Here is a 16,437-nt window from a genome sequence, read left to right on the forward strand (position 1 = left end):
AAATTAAACAAATAAATCCAAAAATTCATTTTTATTACAAATATTATGTTTATTTTTTAGATTTTTTTTATAAAATGGTCCAAAGTCAATTAAATGAAATAAATAAGAAAATAAAATAAAACAGAATCAAACCGTGAGTTGTGGGTTGGTTAGCGAACTTCATATTCAACATTTATGTTGTTGCAAATCATGCAATTTCCAGTGATATCTTTGCGGTTATTGTTCTTGAGAAAAAAACTCAAGAACGACAAACCCGTTTATTCCAATTTCACATTTTAAAATTGAATATTTTCAATATAAAGTAAATATAATAAATGTAATTAAACAAAAGAAACAACTTTTAAATTATATTAGTAGGATTCTCAATCAATAATTAAAATTTAAGGAAATTAAATTGTAAATGAAATATATCAAAATCAAATGTATGAAATTTATAAATGAAATTAAGACAAAATGAGAGCTTATGGTGAGTTTAAATATTTTTTAAAATGCTAGAAACTTCTTGAATAGTTTACAAATTGAGAATATTATTTCAGAGCCTTCGTCTTTTTTTCTCTCCTTTTTTTTTTCTTTCTTCCTTCTTAGGTGTCTCATATTTATAATGGTCTCTTGCCCCCTTTACGAGGTAATTTGCGGAAAGAATTTTGCACCACTACTAGTTTTGCTTGGTCATTTAGGATTTTTTTCTGACTATAAATAATCTCCCATTTTTTTTCTCTCATCATTTTCCTTAATCTCTATAAAAAACAAATAAATCAAAATTAATATTTATTAATTTTATTTATCATATTTATTTGCACAAATAAACTAATATTAATATATATTAGTCTATTTATTTATTTTAACATATAAAATAAAATAACATTTTTAATAATAAATTAAATATTTAAAATTCAACTTATTTATAACCCTAGTATTTATTTTATTTACAAATACAATATTATTCCTCCAAAAGTAATTTTATTTTTCAAACAAAAATAATTTGGTAGGCTCCAGATTTATTTAAAAATATAAATTTGGGAAACAAAAATGAGTGTCTACAAATAAGAACTATTTTGAGTTTAATTGTGAAAGAAAACATTCATCTTCAACAAATGGATGTCAAAAATGATTTTTTTCACGGTGATTTGAATGAAGAGATTTACATACAACAACCACAAGGCTTTAAAATCAAAGAAAAATATGAGTTTGAGTATAAGCTTTAAAAAAGTCTGTATGGTTTGAAACATGCTCCAAGACAATGGTACAAAAAGTTCGATAGATTCATTAAACTTAACAATTTTTTGAGGTGTGAAGCTGATCACTACTGTTATCAAGAGATTTGATAAATCTTATATTATTCTTCTCATCTAAGTTGATGACATGTTGATTATTAGAGCAAGCTTGTATGAGATTAACAAGCTAAAGAAAGAGTTGTCTGAAAAGTTTACAATGAAAGATTTGGGTACTGCAAAATAAATCATTGGGATGAGAATTTTTAGTGATAAAGAAGTTCTCAATTTTTCACATGAAGAATATGTGAAGAAAGTTCTTAGCATATTCTACCCTCTTTTCTATTCTATTTAGACTATCTAAATATCAATCGCCTTCAACGGAGGATGAAAAAAATTACATGGCCACCGTTCTGTATGCCTCTGTCATTGGTTGTATTATGTATGTGATTATTTGTACAAGACAAGACATAACACATGTAGTGAGAGTTATTAGCGGATTTACGAGTAACTCGGGTAGACAACATTGAGAAGCAGTAAAGTGGATACTACGATACTTAAGAGAAAGTATGGGTCTCGCTTTGTGTTTTCGAAAGTCTAATATGGGTTTGGAAGAATATTTTGATGCGGATAATGGTGGTGATGTTGATAATAGAAAGAGTACAATAGGGTACATCTATACTCTAGTAGGTACTTCAATTAGTTAGGTTTCAAAACTGTAGAAGATTATAACTCTTTTTAATTACAAGGCAGAGTATGTTGATGTGATAGACGCTATTGAGGAGATGATGTGGTTGCAACCCTTTTGCGAGAATTGAGTCAAGACTACGAGGGAAGTGTGTTGTGATGAGACAGTTAGAGTGCCATTAATTTGACAAAGAATCATGTTTATCATGGCAGGACGAAGCATATATAGGTTTGTTATCATTTCATATGATCAACTTAAAAAGATGGAGTGTTAACTCTTAAGAAATTCTCAGGAGTGAGAATCCAGCTGATATGATGATGAAAACTATGACAAGTGAGAAACTAAAGTTGTGTGCAACTTTAGTTGGTCTTCTTCGGTAAGACACCAGATGGAAAGTCGCTACCGACCGAGAGATGATGAAGATAGTCTCTAAGTGGGAGATTGTTGAGTTATGGAGCCTACACTTATATTAAACTCTATAATAGTTAATTAGAGTTTACTGAGTTTGTATTTAGGTTTGGCTTGGGCCTAACCAAGATTTGTTTATGTTTTATTACCTTAATGTTAACCCTATAAATATGTTATTATTAAGGGTTTACATTGATTAGACTAAATTCTTGAGAGATAAAGTGTGAGATAAAACTCTTTATTTTTTTTCTTCGTAGTGAAATTTGGTGGTAGTTAAAGTGGACGTAGCTCATTTGAGTGAACCACTATAAATCTATGTCTTCTTGTGTTTTTCTTTCTTTCATTTTTACAAATTGTTTCAAGTATGTCGGATTTGGGAATCCAAATCCTAAAAAATGAGACTAAGGAAAGGAGACAAATTAGATTCTTCAATTTTTGAATGGATAATGAGAGATCCAAACCCATTCTTGAGGAGGTCTGTGCTGGTCAATTATACGGTACTAAGATGTATCAAGCGTGTGAAAAATTGAGGCTTCTTATAATCCAATTGCATAAATTTGACCAGTTCAAATTTAACCGCATTTCTATTAAAGTTTCTACTGCTAGGGTCAAACTTGAAGACATATAGAAACAAATGCTTATTAGAAATGACCCTAAGGAGCTGATGCTTATGGAGAAGCATGCAATTATGGAATTTAGAGTTCTTAGCTCTCATGAGGAAAGTTTTTTTAGACATAAATCTAGACAAAACTGGCTCTCGCTTAGGGATAAGAACACTATTTTTTCTATAAGAAGTGTAGAACAAGAAATATTTAGAATTGGGTTGTGAGACTGGATAAGGAGAGTGGTGAGGTTGCTTAGGAGAATAAACAAGTCCATGAGGAAGCAATCAGGTTCTTTGATGAGCTCATAGGTACCAAAGGGATTATTCCAGTAATATTAACTATTTTTGGCAAATTAGACTAAAACAGATTGATGATCAAATGGGAAAAAGTTGATAGAAGTGGTTACCAAAAAGGAAATTGAACAGGTTGTCTTATGTATGAACGATGATAAAAGCCTAGGACCAAATGACTTTAATTCTATGTTCTTTAAAAGTAATTGGGGGGTTGTTGGTAAGAATGTCATTGATAGGGTGTTGGAATTCTTTCAGAATAGGAAAATGTTGAAACAATGGAATGTTACAATTTTAAAGTTGATTCCAAAAAATGTTACTCCTAAAAAGATTCAAGACTTTCGTCCTATATCCTGTTTCAATGTTATTTACAAATTCATTTCAAAAATCATTTCAAACTGGTTTAAGGATGTTATTTATAGCTTAGTAAGTATTGGGCAGTCAAAATTTATACTTGGTCGTTCCATTTCACATAATATTATACTTAAGCATGTTCTTCATAAGAGCTACGGTAGGAAGATAATTTTCCCTAGAATCGCTCTCAAGGTTGACATTAGGAAAGCTTTTGATTCTATTAGGTGGAATATTATCCAAGAGTTCTTGATTGTTTTTGGATTTCCTAATATTTTTGAGGATTGGATAATACCAAGGTTGCAGTAATCGGTAATCGGACATTAATCGACACACACGGATTAATGATTAATTGGATTAATCGGGATTAATCAAAATTAATCGAATTAATCGTTTTTATCCTAAACTCATTATTTTTTAAGAATAATACTAAATTAGTAAATTTCATTCATAAAAACACACCCAAATTCATACAGAGTCACGTTGGATACTAAAATTATCGTCCAAAAGCATATAAAGTTATAAACTAAAGTCTAAAAAGTCTAAAACACATCCACAAACACATCAATCTTCATCCTATCTACACTCAGCATCATTATTTTCATCAATGTCTTCTGGTTCCGATACAAATTCTTCTTCTTCGCAAGGTTCTCTCAATTGGACAACGTCACCAACCTCCATATGTGTCGCTCCGGTAATGGGATCAATCTCCTCATCAACATCCGACTCAACGTCTTGTACTCCATCAACCATCATATGTTGAGCTTTGTTGTAATCACTAGCTTTTAGGATGTCATTCCTTTTCTTCTTATAAAATAACTTTGAGTTAAATTGGACATAAACCAAATCATTCAACTTTTTGGTCGTAAGTCGATTTCGATTCTTTGTGTGGACCTAGAAGCAAGCAAGTTCAAACGAATTTCATATATTAATTCGTAACTACTAACTAGTTAGTGACAAAGTGAGATACTAATATACTATCATACCATAGCGAATGAGCTCCAATTTCGCTCACAACCCGACGAACTTGTAGTCAATGACAGAATCCTAATTGCCATCCTTTGCAAATTCTTAGCACTCCCTCCATAATTACTCCACCATCCAACTAAAATTTAAAAGAGAAACATAAGAAGAGGTGTATGCATTTTTTTAGATTATTATTGTATTACTGTCTAAGATACAACAATTCGAAAACTTACCGGGATCAAACGAGAACCAAGAGTTTGCATTTATCTCTTCATAATAATTAGCAAACTTGTCGAAAACTGGCTTCCAAGTTCTTATATATTTGCAACTCTCCGTTGATGACGTTGCCTTGCAAAATCTCATCACCCGGAAAAAACATTTCCACACACTTTTGTATGGCTTCCATGACCTCTAATGCTCCTCCAATGCCGGCTCTATTTTTTGCAAAGTAAAACGGATTAAGAAAATATGCCGTTACGTGCAATTCATTGTCAAGTCTTCCTTTTCCTTTAAGCTCAATGATATCTAGCAAAGGTTTATAGTTCCCCTTAACTCCATTCAATGCACTTTTGATGTCTTCTTTGTCCTCTTTTAGTTTCCCATACAACCATGGCATAGAAGGCCTATCAGCATCAACAATGCGAAGAACCTCTACTAATGGTTTAAAAACTTCCAAAACATGAGTAACCTTATTCCAAAATGATTGAGAAAAGACCGTATGATATGATTTTTTTCCGGCAACACTCTTAGAATGTTTCAAAGAGTCAAATGCATTCGAACCAAACATAGTTCTTAATTGTTCCTTTTTGAAAGCAAACTATCCAAAGTGAGATACGTACTTGCAAAACGTGTTACGCCGGGACGTACAATCTCAATATTGTCGGTATACGTACGCATCATGCTAAGAGTTTGATGGTGACCATAGATGAAAATAGTTAATGTCTTTGCACTATCAATTGTTTTCTTGAACTTGGATTGCTTACCAATCCCCTCTAGCATGAGATTCATGGTATGTGCGGCACATGAAGTCCAAAATACATTAGGTCTTTTGACTTTCAGGAGACGTTTTGCTGCCATGTTATTTAAAGCATTGTCAGTCACAACTTGTACTACTTTATCTTCTCCAATATCTTCAATACATTTATCAACATACTCAAATATGTAATCTCCAGTATGTGCTGAATCAGAATCCTCTCTCGAAGATAAGAAAGACATCCCTTCTCGACAATGCACACATAAGTTCATAATACTTCTCCGCTTACAATATGTCCATGCATCTGTCATAATCGAACAACCAGTAATAGACCACTCCTCTTGATGTTTTATCAAAGCAGTCTTAATCCTCTGAACCTCGTCCGTCAAACATGATCCACTCAATAGATACCGACTAGGGGTAGGTAATCCTCTTCCAAATTGTCCAATATCTTCAGTCATTAATGAAAAGCTTTCTATTTGCGTAGAATTGAATGGAATACCAGCTTCAATTAGCCAACGAGCAACATATTGATGTGTTTCACGCACTCTCCTTTTATCCAACAACGTCTTCAAACTTGCTTGTTTTGTGATCTTTGAAGGGTGACTAGAGTCGGATGGCCTAGAATTATCTTTTAGATTTGTCTCCAAACTCTCCACGAAACCATCCAAAGTGCCTCTCTCAGATTGCGTCTCTAAATCCAAATCTGCATAGAAAGAAGATTCTATAGAAACTTCTTTTCGACGTTGAACAAGCTAGTACAAATAAGAAGCAAAACTGTTTCAGGAACTTTCAGATGCAACAAAGCAAAATTCAAACATGAAAATGGAAGAGGCTAAGTTTCTAGAGTGGAATTCTACTATAGGTTTACCGTTTACCAGTTGATGCCTTTGAGGAAAATATTCAGGTAAACCATTATCTAAATCTGCTCGACTCCCTCGGAAAACAAAACTCACCTACGATTGATCTCGGTTGCCAGTTGATGCCTTTGAAGCAGAACCCAGTTGATTCAGGTTTACCAGTTGATGCCTTTGAAGCAGATCCCTCACCTGCGATTGATCTCGGTTGCAAGTGGAAATTGATGCGGCGGAGATGAATCTGTCCAATTAGATCAGCCGGATAAGATGGTGGCGGCGAGGCGGAGAAATGGCTGAGCCGAAAGAATGAAGGTGACGGTTAGTGTATTCCTATCATAATACAATGCATGTCTTCCACCCATTTTGTGAGTGTGTATGGCATTCATGGTGGATACTTAAAAGGTGAAAATGGAGTTAGGAAAGGCGATCCACTCTCCTCATACCTATTTGTATTAATCATTGAAATTTTCAATTGTATCTTCAAGGAGGTACTAAAGAATAAACTATTTATTCATCACCGGTTTTGTAAGGAGCAGATGATTTATTCATTGTGGCTCATACAAATGTGGACTCTATTTGTTCACAAATGAAGAAAAAGTGCGGTGTTATATGGTGGTGTTGATGAGGATACACCATATTGAGCATTAAGGAAGACGTATTACCAGATAGTTATTTGGGTTTTTCCCTCTCTTCCAGACAGGTTCAGATCTCCCACTATACTCCACTAATTGAAAAAGTCAAGAACACAAATGGATGGGAATCGAAGAGGTTATCATATGTTGGGCGAATTAAACTAGTTATGAAGGTCTCTATGGGAAGTATAGGTTATTGGGCACAACAAATTGTAATTTCTACAAAAGTAATGAAGATATGGATCGTTTACCGAGAGACTTCATTTGGGACGGCCAAAGGGGAGAAGGTCAAATTGAAAGACGTGTGCAAACTCAAAGAAGAAGGGGGTATGGGCATCAAAAGCAACATCGAATGGAATAACGCTCTCATGTAAAAGCAGTTCTGAGTGATTGAAATGAAGAAGGAATCCCTTTGGGTGCGATGCGTCCATTCCAGATTCTTGAAAACGGAAAAGAATGTTTGGACGTGTGCAGAATTAAGGAGGAAATATCGTAGTCACTAAAGATACTCAAAGTGAGGCTAAATGTGAGACATATGTATCAGGTTTGGTTGGGTGATGGGAGAAGTACACAATTCTGATATGACCCTTGTTTGAAGGAACAACAATCTTTAGCAAGCTATAATTTAATTATGTGTGGATTAGAAGAGAACATCAAATGGTAACTTATTCCATAAGAGGTGATGATTCTGGATGCAATCAACCATATTTCATTTCAAGATTGGGTTGATTTGCATGAATGGAAAATGATGAAAAACAACAAGTTCATAACGGGATTGGCATGGTAGTGTATACGAAACAAAGAGAAATTAGTTGATTGGGCTCATTGTGTATGGTCCTAAAAAATCATACCTCCTCATCAAATTGTTCTTTGGCTCACATTTAGGGAAAGCTCATGACAATGGAAAGAATTAGTAAGTTTATGATGCTACCTAACATGAGTTGTGTCCTTTGTTCTAGTAGTGAGGAATTAATTGCTCGTATCTTTAGTGAATGTTCATATACCAGTGTGTTTTGGAGGAAGTTTTCTAACAATTCAGATTGCAAAGCTTTCCTCATGTTTGGGATCAGATTAAAGGATTAGTTCTTACAAAGACTAAAGGAGATTCATTTCAATCCAAGGTTTTCAAGTGTTTCTATGGGGCACTAATATATCAAGTTTGGACAGAGAGGATTGCTAGGGTCTTCTCAATGGCAAGAAGGAATGAGAATGAGGTATGGAGTGACATTGGTTTTTATGGTCTTAAAAGCTTATTTTTGTTCTAAAAAAAGACCTGATGTCTTTTCTAATAAGTTATTCATGAGAAGCATATTGATAGTTTCTTTTTCAGTCTATGGCAAACATATAATAAACTATACTTTGAAGATGCTTTAGAATTGCAATTATAGAATAGTAGCTTCCCTTTGTTTCCCAACCTTGGCTAGGTTGCATTAAATTTGAGACTTTTTTAAGAATTCTTTTATCACTTTTTCTCAAGTATCAACTAAAAAATCAAAGTTAGGGCTGCAATAAGGGCTCGATGTCATTATGTTAATAAAAAATGGCTCGGTGGTATGTTAACGAATTGGTCCACTACAGAAACAAGACTTCATAAGTTCAGAGACTCCCGCCTATTCAAGGAGCACTAAAGCTTACTGCCGTCACCTGCCCTCTCCGCCTATACTATACCTGCCTCTATCGCCTTGGCTTTTGCCTTACTACAGCTTGCTTGGCTCGATCTACGCGCCTCTGCTCTGACACGGACAGCCGTAGTGGTGTCCTGTTCTGATGCCTTCACGCTTCAATTGACACACACAACATTACCCTGGTGTTGACCTACTATTCCATCAGATAATTTTAGTGGTAACAATCTTATTTAAAATATCAAATATCTTCTAGCCTAGTGGCAACAAGAGGTGGATATCCCCCAGACTTCTATGAGGTCCTGGGTTCGAGCCCGTCAGGCGGCAAGTTCTGCGCCTGGTTAATTGGTTAAGTATGTTTGCGGGCTATGTACTAAACCCGCGGGGATTAGTCGCACTCCATAGGAGTAGCGGAACCCAGCATTCTCAAAACAAAATATCAAATATCTTGGTTTGATTTATTAAGAACACTCTAATTTACAAGAAAATTATTATCGAAAGATAATGCTAGCCACCTGCTCACAAAAATGAACCCGAATAAAAAAATCAATAAATAATGCTTAATTTGAAATAACCTCAGCTGATTATATTAGTTCTCCTTAATTAAAAAAACAAAACTAATTATATTTAAATTTATTTAAAAATAACTGCAAAATAATTTATTTTTTTAAGAAATTTTGCTTCATTCAAATAAAACCGTTTAAACCTAAAAATAAAGTATAGAATAAAAAAAAAGAATAAAAATGTAAACAATAACAAACAAGAGGGGAGAAAAACCGCGGAGAATTGGAAATTTGAACAGATGACCCCACTGATAGGGTGAATTACCAATTGTGCGGGTGAATAATTTAGAGTTTAGGGTTAGTGACCCTCTTGTTTTTTCTGACAATTGTACCCTTCCGTAACGCAACTCCAGTTGCGTGACGCAACCGATTTTTTTTTATTTTTTTTAGTCTCGTGATTGCGTGACGCAACTGGGGTTGTGTGACGCAACTGGGGTTGCGTGACGCGATTGCGTAACGCAACTGGGGTTGCGTGACGCAACTGGAGTTGCGTGACGCGATTGCGTAACGCAACTGGGGTTGCGTGACGCGATTGCGTGACGCAACTGGGGTTGCGTGACGCAACTGGGGTTGCGTGACGCAACTGGGGTTGCGTGACGCAACTGGGGTTGCGTGACGCGATTGCGTAATGCAACTGGGGTTGCGTGATGTAACTGGGGCATTTTCGTCCAAAAAAAATTCATAATTAAATTTTTTTGAAAAATAAAAAAATAAAAAATTGCGTCAGGTTGCGTGACGCAACTAGGGCATTTTCTTCCAAAAACAGTAAAAGTGGTCACCAGCGTTTTTTTTATCTTCTGCATTGTCCGCATTTCACCCTATTTTTAGAGTCATTTGCTCAAATTTCCCCAGGGAGGTGGCTACAAAAGTGCATAATAGTTAAAATAAAAAATTCGTATAAATTGTTTCTTATATATATATTTTTGCCTTTAATAATAATAATTATTATTATTTGTTCTTGGTGTTTTTCTTATGGGGAGAACTCAACTAATAAAAATGAGGTTTATGAAACAATCTTTTACTTTAATACCTAATTTTTAAAGTGTATTAACCCTTAGAAGATGTCAATTATACACATTAATGGTGAGTATGTCCTGTACCTCATTTTATCTTTTCTTTTTGTGATTAAGATATGAGATTTGTCATATAGTATCTTGAATGTTGGTTGATTGATGTTTTGGACAATGAAAAGGTTATTAGAGGTTTGGATTGAGTATTTTAAAGGAAATGGTTTCCCATTCAAGTGATCTTGTAATGAAATATTTTGATTGAAAGGAATCATATGATTTTTTTAAAACCATTTAGATATGAACACATCTATTGATGAACTCTATTGGGTGACACAGGTCGATGTGCGATATGCGATCGTTGAACTCATTCTATTTATAAGTTTATTATGGCATATCATGATTTTATAATCTAACCATTTATTCTTAATAATTTGAACATAGAAAAATAGTTAGTAACCATGCATCATCTACTAAATAAAATGTTTTGTGTCAAATTTTCAAAGTTGAAAGATAGAGGTGATATGTCGCGTAAAATAATATTTTAATTTGATACGGGACATAACTTATTTTACAAGAGAATAAAATTTCATAAAATCCAAACATAATATTATAAGAATCCAGTCTTCACATAAAAATGGTTTATTGGGGATTTCTTCTGATATTATCTATTCCGCCACATGAATTACAACTTTTCCCACATTAGAGCTCGAGAAAATTGAAGCAAAACTCTCCAAGAAACTCTCAATGCCAATATTAATCATGGTTTTGGATTTTATTTTTCCAGCCTTTATGTACTCTTGCATATCCATTTCAAATTGTCCCAAGTGGTTTAAATACGAACCAATAATGAACCCTTGCATCTTCACTTCTTTACCGACTAGGTTTAGAAGGTTCCTCACCCCGTCTCTGTCTGTCCACGCCTATAAACAATCTCATAAAATGTTTTTATTTATTGTCAAATTCAATTTAGAGCTTAAACAAGATAAATTCCTTTAGTGTTACCTTATTGTATTCCGATATCATGCCACACAGTGGAATTTTCGCGCCCTTATTGACATTATTGAGTACCGCTTCTAGCATCTTCCCCCCAACATTGTCGAAGTAAATGTCAATGCCATTTGGAAAATACCTATTTTCTCGTTAAAACAAATATTAAGTATCACTATTGCTTAATGATCCTATTTTAAACCACACTAATTCAAATTTTGTTTTCCATATAGTTATTGTTACTTGTTCAAAGCTGCATCAAAATCGGTTTCTTCATGGTAGTTGAATGCATCATCGAATCCAAGCTCTTCTTTCAACATCTTAACCTACATAATAGTAAAATCATATTCCATTCTATACAAATTACCTATATTTTGCCAACAAAAACTCAGAAAATCAAAGTATCAGTCTTATTATTTTCATGTGAACGAGTTTTTCTTATTCGTGAAAGATAGGTAATTGTTCAGTGTATTAATTTCTTGTCATCAATAAAGTTATTTAAATCATTAAAATCATCATTTAAAATATAATTAACTAGAGCTAAAAGAGTTCCAACCAAAATAATTTTGTCAATCAACCTAAATAACTATGACAATTGACATACCAAAGTTATTTTGTTATAATTTCATTTTATATTTTTATTAAGAAAAATGACTTATTTGTTTAATAGTGCCTTATTTAAAAAGTCAAAATAAGGAGTTTATTTAGAATTATTGGAATAAAATCAAAATTTTACTCATTATTAAAAAAATATTAATTATATATTATTATTATTTATATATTAAATATTAAATTATTTTTAAAACAATAATAAATAAATGCCACTAAAAAATATAAATTACAAAATACATTAAAAAAATTATTTATATGAATAAATAATATTTTTTATTTAAATTTATAAATATAAAATTACTTTACTTTTAGGAAAAAAAAAATATAGAACTCTAAAATTTAAATAATTGATAAACTCGTAAAATTTTAAAATTATAAATTTAAAATACTAAATTTTTTATTTTTATTTTAATAGTTTCTCTAAACCAACTAGTAATTAGTCTTGGATTTTAAAAATTAACTTCAAATTTTAAATATCTTGTCCACAACTAACCTCATGTTTTATTAAAAAAAACTTCTGAATTAGAATAAAACATTCAATATTTATCCTACTAGCAAAACTCATTCAACCTGAATTACCTAACCAAGTTTTTTTTATATATATTTAACCAAATACTTATAACAAGGACCTATATTTGCTAACAAATAAATCATAATAAAAACATGATAATCTAAAGTGATTTTTTTTTCAAACAAATAAACTAGTTTGCAATTTAGACAATCCTTAAAGAATGACAAATTTGAGAATAACAAAGAGAGTACCTTTTCGTTCGAACCTGTGCTTCCGATGACCCGGCAACCTTTGAGTTTAGCTAACTGACCTGCGAACATTCCAACTCCTCCGGCAGCGGCGGAAACAAAAACGTTTAAGCCTTGCTTTGCCTCCCCTACCAGCTCTATTCCCACCCACGCAGTCAGGCCAGGAATTCCTATGATTTTTTTAAAAATTTTATTCAGAATTTTTGGATTTTAATTTCATTTATTTAATTAATTGACTATATTACCGTTAATTCAATCCTATTGTACACAGGCATCACATGTTCAAAGAGGGAATCAAAATTAAAAAAAAATAAAAATGAGTGGGTCATCTTCCATTTTATATACCTGTGACGCTACCGGTAAAGTAGGATCGAGATATTTAAATATTTAGTCAATTGAGAAAAGCCAACAAAGAAATATTTTTCTTAAGTGTAACTAAACAAATATAGTAACATAAATAAATTTATTTTTTTTTATCAAAAACCTTAAACTTGTATAGTTAAAAAAAATAATTTTAAAAAAATCCTGAATTTGCACTGGATGGCAGAACTTTGAATATCTCATATGTCAGTAATATTTGCATGAGACATTTTGTTTATTAAGTACTGTAAAAATATAATTACTATAAAAAGTTGAAATTTAAAGAGTCTAGATTAAAGAAGATTAAAGTTTAGAGGTCATGATATCAAATTTAGAAAATAATTTATCTACTTATTTATAGATATTTTTCTACAATAAATTTGACAAATTATTTGATATATTCTTTATATCACTGAATTGTTTAAATTATCAACTCTAATATAATTATATTATATTTATGATATTTTGAATAATAAAATTATTTTGATATTTGATTCAAATAACTTGATTAAACCATTTTTATCGAACAAATACAATGATCTTTGAGATTTTCTAAAATTATTATTTAAAAAATAACCATCAATTCATTTATCTAATCATTCTTTTTATTTATTAAAATATCAAAATTATATTTATTTAATTATTTAAAATTAATTTATCATCTAGTTTGGTCCTTTTAATTAATTAACTTCAACTAGTTTTAATTTATTTAATTTATGCACTTTTTTTAATTAATTAACTTCAACTCAAATATAATTAATTATTTATTAAGAATAAGTGTCGGTAATGTTTTTAGCGACGCTTTTAAAGGTTGGCAGAAGTCTTTTTAAGCGTCGCCGAAAGTCATTTTTGTTGTTGTGAATATTTTGATCTGTAATTAAAATATATATATATATATATATATATATATATATATATATATATATATATATATATATTGAGTGATAGGGAGAGAGAATTTGAGGGAGGGAATATTGAGGAAATGACTTGACATCACCTCATTGATTGGAATAAGGGTAAAAGAGGAGGAAAGAGAGAAGAGAGAAATTATTTAATTTTTTCAACCAATCATATTGCCGCCATTATTCCCTCACTTATTTCCTTACCAAATTCTCTATCCCAATCATTTCTTTTTTTTTTTTATATATATATATATATATATATATATTAACTAAAGATTTATATAGTCTCACCAGTTCTCACATCAAATCTCTAATCAAATAATTGAAGTAAATTATTAAGGACAGCTGTGACTGAGGGTAATGTTATAATAATAATAGGTCATTTTGAAGAAATATAAAATATTTTTGATAAAAAAAAATTTAAATGTTATTATTATATAATAATAATTTTAATATTTTATTTAATTAATTAAGTAATTTCTATAAAGAATAAAAAAAATATAATTTTTGAATTTGAATTAAATAAATAATTCAATCTACTAAAAAAATTCAATAAATTAATTTATTTCTGTTCATGTCAAATCCTTATCTAAGCTGTTATATAATTTTATTTGAAAATACTTTTTCTTTAAAATTCAATTTAAAAAAAATAAATGTGTTAACTCCTTGTTTGTTCTGTATGAGTTTTTAAAATAACTTACACAAAATCAAAAATTACTTTCCATTACCTCTAATTTATTATATGATTTAAATTATTAACTGAATTACTAAAATATTCTTTATTTTAAATTATTATTTTATTTTATTTTATTTATATATATTAATATTATTTAATTTTTTTTTATAAAAAATTAATTATTATCTCTTCAAAACCATCATTAATTATTAAAGCTCTAAATAAATAGAACATTTAATTATTTGAAGCAAACAAAACGTGAACTTTCGTGTTTTTTTTTTTTTTTTAATATAACTTAAAAAATTATGTACAGAACATATTCAAAATGTTATTATTCTCATTTTGACATTATGCAAGTTGAGATCACAATTTTAACATGAATAAAAATAAAGTGTTTGATTTGAAAATCACATGCAAGAAGTTGAAGGGCGGTTATACATTTTCATCAACAAATCTTATTGAAAATCAACTTGATGCGTTTTCAAAAAAAAAAACTTGATGCCTAACTACTAAAGAACTCTTTTGATTTTTTTCTTTTTTTAATTCTTTTCAGTTTTGTTGGATTTTTTCTATAAAACTTAATGATATTATTATAATAATATTATAACTTAATTTATTCACTAAAATATTAAAATAATTTTTTTATTATTTTTATTAAATTTAAATTTTAAATCAAGTAAGTTCTAACTTCTAAGATTGGTTTGATATTGATTATTTGGTTTAACTATCTTTTACTAATTTTTATCAAATAAAATTTCAATTACATCTTTTTTTTATCAATCATTTCAACTAAAATATTACATTTACTTTTAATTTTATAAAATTTAAAATTTAAATACAAAATAACATTATTTATTAAAATATTCTTTTAAATTAATTTTATCAAATATATATATATATATATATATATATATATTCAAAATCACACAATTTATTAGTCAAAATATTATTATTTTATTTTTTTAATTTTTAAATTAAAAATTAATAGATTTAAAAATATAAATAACCTAATTATAACATATTTAAAGTAATACAAATATCAAATAACCCAACATAAAAAAAAAAAGCTCTTAGTTAAAGCAACTTTTTAATAACAAATTAATATTTTTTTTTAGTAAAAATGAATGAATAAAATTTGCTAAGCCTAATATTAATAGTCAATTTTCACCTAGAATTGTTTGACTTTAAATTAAACAAAAAATTAAAATGAAGGGAATATAATTACCAAGAGCATTAAGATATTCCGGCAAGGGCATATCATTATCCGGATCAACCTTTCTAAGGAAAGTATTGGGCACGATAGAATACTCCGACAAGGGCATAAATGGATTTATCACAATATCACCCTCTGTAAATTTACTATCTTTTGACCCAATTACTCTTCCTATCCCATATTCAGATATTACCTGCCATTCACATAAAAACAAGAATGTAAATTAATTTACCCAAGTTTAATTTTGAAGTTAATTTCTCTCTCACCTGGCCGAGTGAAAACTGAGGAAAATGGAGACCGTCCATGTGGCCGGTCATTCTTGATCGGAGATAAGGATCGACGGAGATCCAAAGAAGCTGAATTCCGACGAAGTTTTCCGGGATGGAAGTCTCATCAAGCGATAGTTTTACTGATCGGAGTTTCAGGTGCTCCGAAGTAGGAACGCCGTCCGCCGCGTAAGAAGATAGGAACCACTCTCGGCTTTCCACCACCATTTCTTTTTCTCTCTCTCTACGAGTGACTTTTTTTGGTTTTGTTTTTCTTTCTCTGTGCTAAGTTCCAGTGCATTATTATATGTATTTATTTGAATTATTTTATTAAAAGAAAAAAAGTATTTTGTACTTATAAAAATAAAGAAATAAAGCAATGGTTGATAACTATGTTGAGGAATTATTTTTTTTTTTTTTTTATAAAAACTTAAATATTATTTATGAGTGTAAGTATGATTCTCACCAAATAAGAAGTGGTTAGAA

At 30.5% G+C, this 16,437-nt stretch overlaps 1 protein-coding gene across 1 annotated transcript; it reads right to left on the reverse strand.

Annotated features, from left to right (window-relative positions):
• Positions 1-10,748: 10,748 nt before the first annotated feature.
• On the reverse strand, positions 10,749-16,222 carry LOC124945595 (2-alkenal reductase (NADP(+)-dependent)-like). Its single transcript, XM_047486058.1, has 6 exons — positions 15,952-16,222; positions 15,698-15,878; positions 12,538-12,704; positions 11,407-11,489; positions 11,179-11,305; positions 10,749-11,096 (listed from the first exon to the last, which is right to left on the reverse strand). Exons 1-6 carry the CDS (start codon positions 16,177-16,179, stop codon positions 10,842-10,844), a joined length of 1,041 nt encoding a protein of 346 aa, XP_047342014.1. The 5' UTR covers positions 16,180-16,222; the 3' UTR covers positions 10,749-10,841.
• Between the last annotated feature and the right edge of the window lie 215 nt (positions 16,223-16,437).

This window comes from Impatiens glandulifera, chromosome 7, assembly GCF_907164915.1.
Source record: "Impatiens glandulifera chromosome 7, dImpGla2.1, whole genome shotgun sequence".
NCBI lineage: Eukaryota > Viridiplantae > Streptophyta > Magnoliopsida > Ericales > Balsaminaceae > Impatiens > Impatiens glandulifera.